Here is a 2,934-nt window from a genome sequence, read left to right on the forward strand (position 1 = left end):
GGCGGGAATCGAACTCATGCGGAAGTGGCTTTAGCTTCTCAGTGCTGTGCTTTAACCCGCTGCGCCACCAGGGAGGGCCCAGATATATATTTATATACATATATAAATGTAGAGTATGATGTAAAGATATAAGTAACTTTATAAAATATTTGAATACAAGAATTTTTGGACATGTTAATTTCTATTAAAATCAGTTGAGTTATTTTAGCTTAATATATGAGTTAAAAAATAGGGCCCTCCCTGGTGGCGCAGCAGGTTAAACACAGCACTAAGAAGCGTAAGCCACTTCCCACCTGCCCTGGAGGAGATCCACATGGTGTGGCAGACCTCTCCTGACCCGTCCGCTGCTCCCCTCAGCAGTGTATTTTGTCGATCTGCTTGTTCTGCTTCCCACTCTGGTTCTGGTGAATCCTCTCACCCTTCGTATCTCTGACCTGTACTCCAGTTCTGTATGAATAAATAAATAAATCTAAAAAAAAAAAAGTAATACTTTGTTTATCATGTGTTAAGGAGGAATAAATTGCAATGAATGTGAAAATACATCAAGAAATAAGGAAATATCAGAAGAATTTGAAGCTGACTCTATGGAGTCTCCGGTGGATTTGACATTTACGACTACCGATTTTAAAGATGAACGTGGAAGTAAGTATTTCATGAAGTAAGTATGTATTTAAATGCAATGAATATTGAAGTTAATGCTATATATTAACATGCATATATATAATTTAGCGTTATGTAGATTACTGAACCTTAAATACTTGTCATGTTTTTAGCTTTGGTTGTTAATAGTTATATTTTGGTATTCTGTTGTCACAATTATCCTAGCTAGTTTAGGATATTTCTCATAAAATTTGGTGCCAGATTATTCTGTAGGTTAGAAGCTCTTCAAAAAATATTGGACCAAATAACTATGATTCACACAACCTTCCTCTTTTGTTAGTCTGGAGACACTAGTAATGTTAGCACTAGGCATCACTCATCTCAGAAATCTTCCTGGCCTTTTGATATCAGCCAGCATTTTGTTAGGCAAAGAAAGGGAGTCTCACCAGTGAACAAGACAGACATTACCCCTGTTCTCATGGAGCTTAACAGGCTAGTATTAAATTGAGGTAAACCTTTAATTAAATATCCATTTGTTAGATCCATTCAGTCTGTGGGAGCTCCAGCTACAGACTATGGAGTACAGGTGTTTACTTCACTGAATACTGCTGGACTACATACATGATATAAACCTGAATTTCATGTGATTGTAAAACTGTATTGATGTTGTTGACCTCATACAATATACTTGGAAACATTTTGTCATCCTCACTCTTTTAAAAGAGTTTGAGAAGGATAGACATTCATTCATCTTTGAAGGTTTGGCAGAAATCACTCATGAAACTGTCTGGTACTAGGCTTTTACTTTTTGGGAACGTTCATGACAGTTTCAATTTCCTTATTTGTAATTGATCTGGTCAGGTTTTCTGTTTTTTCCTGATTCTGTCTTGTAAGGTTATATACTTCTAACAATTTGTCCATTTCTTTTAGATTATTCAATTTATTCGTAATAGATACATGCTCATAGTAGTCTCTTATGATCCTCTGTATTGTTGAGATGTCTGTTACAACTTCTTTTTTGATTCTGATTCTACATATTAGAGTTTTCTTTCTTTTCTTCTATGTGAACCTTGCTAGATGTTTGTCTGCTTTATGTTTTCAAATAACAGTATATAGTGTATTTCTTACCAAGCTAATCCACAAATATCCATTTTCACATAGCATTATACCACTTTTTGATAGCTCAGGCTTTCTAAGTCTGTGTGGATTAGTCTAGATTCCAAATGACCATATATAATGTCACTTTTGTGGCAAAATGGATTTCAGATGCCTAACTCTAAGTTCATACGGTATCAGAGTGGTATAATGATAGAAACAGAAACCTTGTATTTCAAGGGTTGTTTTTTATCATACTCCCCTTGGGTGACCTTGGATACTTGAACTGGGAACTTCCTTAAATATAAAACATAGGTATTCCATTCTACTTATCTCATAGTGTAACAGTACAGATCAAAAGGAGGAATGTGTGTAAGAAGGCAATTAAAAAATACAAAATGGTATACAAGTGCTACTTACATAATTTCTGAAATCTATCCCTCCCTTATTTGGGGTAACTTGTTTGTTTATTCATCTTTATAATAGCATTTTCTAAGACACTAAGGAGCCAGTAGTAAAATGTTTGGCAAGTCACAACTACTAACTACTACTAAAGTTTTTGTGAAGTGAGATTTTTATAGAAATATACGAAACTGGGAAATTTGTTGTCAACCTTTAAACCTTCTGGGTTAAATAGATAGGTACATTTAGTGATAGTGTTTGTATAAAAAGAGCGCACTGTAATTAGTTGGTGACTTAAATGGATCTAATGGGACTTTCTTTTATTGTTGGTAGCAGGAAATTTTTATTGGCTCTGTGGTAGATAACAACCTTATAATTCTCAGATTGCTGGTTGTTGCCTTTGGCTCTTTCAGTTTCCTTTGTGGGTGGACTGTGAGTGTTACCTGCCAAGAAGTTCTTGCTGATAGAAACCCTGGGTGAGGGATGAAGAAAGTAGTGTTAATAAGGACATCGTGGGAAGGGAAGCCTGGTCAGTAAGAAAACTCCTCGTCAGATCTTATTTTTAGTCTTTTGTTTTGAGTTTTGTTTTGTTCCAAGCCTGTCAGTTGTCCACTCTATAACCTACAGTATGGGTAGAGTGTTGTGATGAGGCACCAACACTTTGGTTGGCCAAAATGGGTCTTGACATTTCCTTGTTCTGTTTTTGAGAGGAAACTATTTCGTTAGAATTAATGTTAAAAATATAAAATGTGGGCCCTCCCTGGTGGCGCAGCGGGTTAAAGCACAGCACTGAGAATCTAAAGCCGCTTCCGCATGAGTTCGATTCCCGCCTGCCCC

At 36.2% G+C, this 2,934-nt stretch overlaps 1 protein-coding gene across 4 annotated transcripts in view; it reads left to right on the forward strand.

Moving 5' to 3' along the window:
• Positions 1–515: 515 nt before the first annotated feature.
• The window catches only part of AKAP7 (A kinase (PRKA) anchor protein 7), a 90,090-nt gene continuing 87,671 nt past the window's right edge, over positions 516–2,934 (forward strand). For 2 of the 4 annotated variants that reach the window (XM_012723732.1, XM_012723740.1), the window contains exon 1: positions 516–642. In XM_012723732.1, the coding sequence (XP_012579186.1) occupies positions 585–642 (58 nt within the window). In that variant the 5' untranslated portion in view covers positions 516–584. Of the gene's footprint in view, positions 643–2,568; positions 2,627–2,934 lie in introns of those variants that run through there. The other 2 variants (XM_012723748.1, XM_012723745.1) reach the window with 2 other exon arrangements.

The sequence above is a fragment of the Condylura cristata genome, unplaced genomic scaffold (assembly GCF_000260355.1).
Source record: "Condylura cristata isolate star-nosed mole 26May11 unplaced genomic scaffold, ConCri1.0 scaffold00001, whole genome shotgun sequence".
Taxonomy (NCBI): Eukaryota; Metazoa; Chordata; class Mammalia; order Eulipotyphla; family Talpidae; genus Condylura; species Condylura cristata.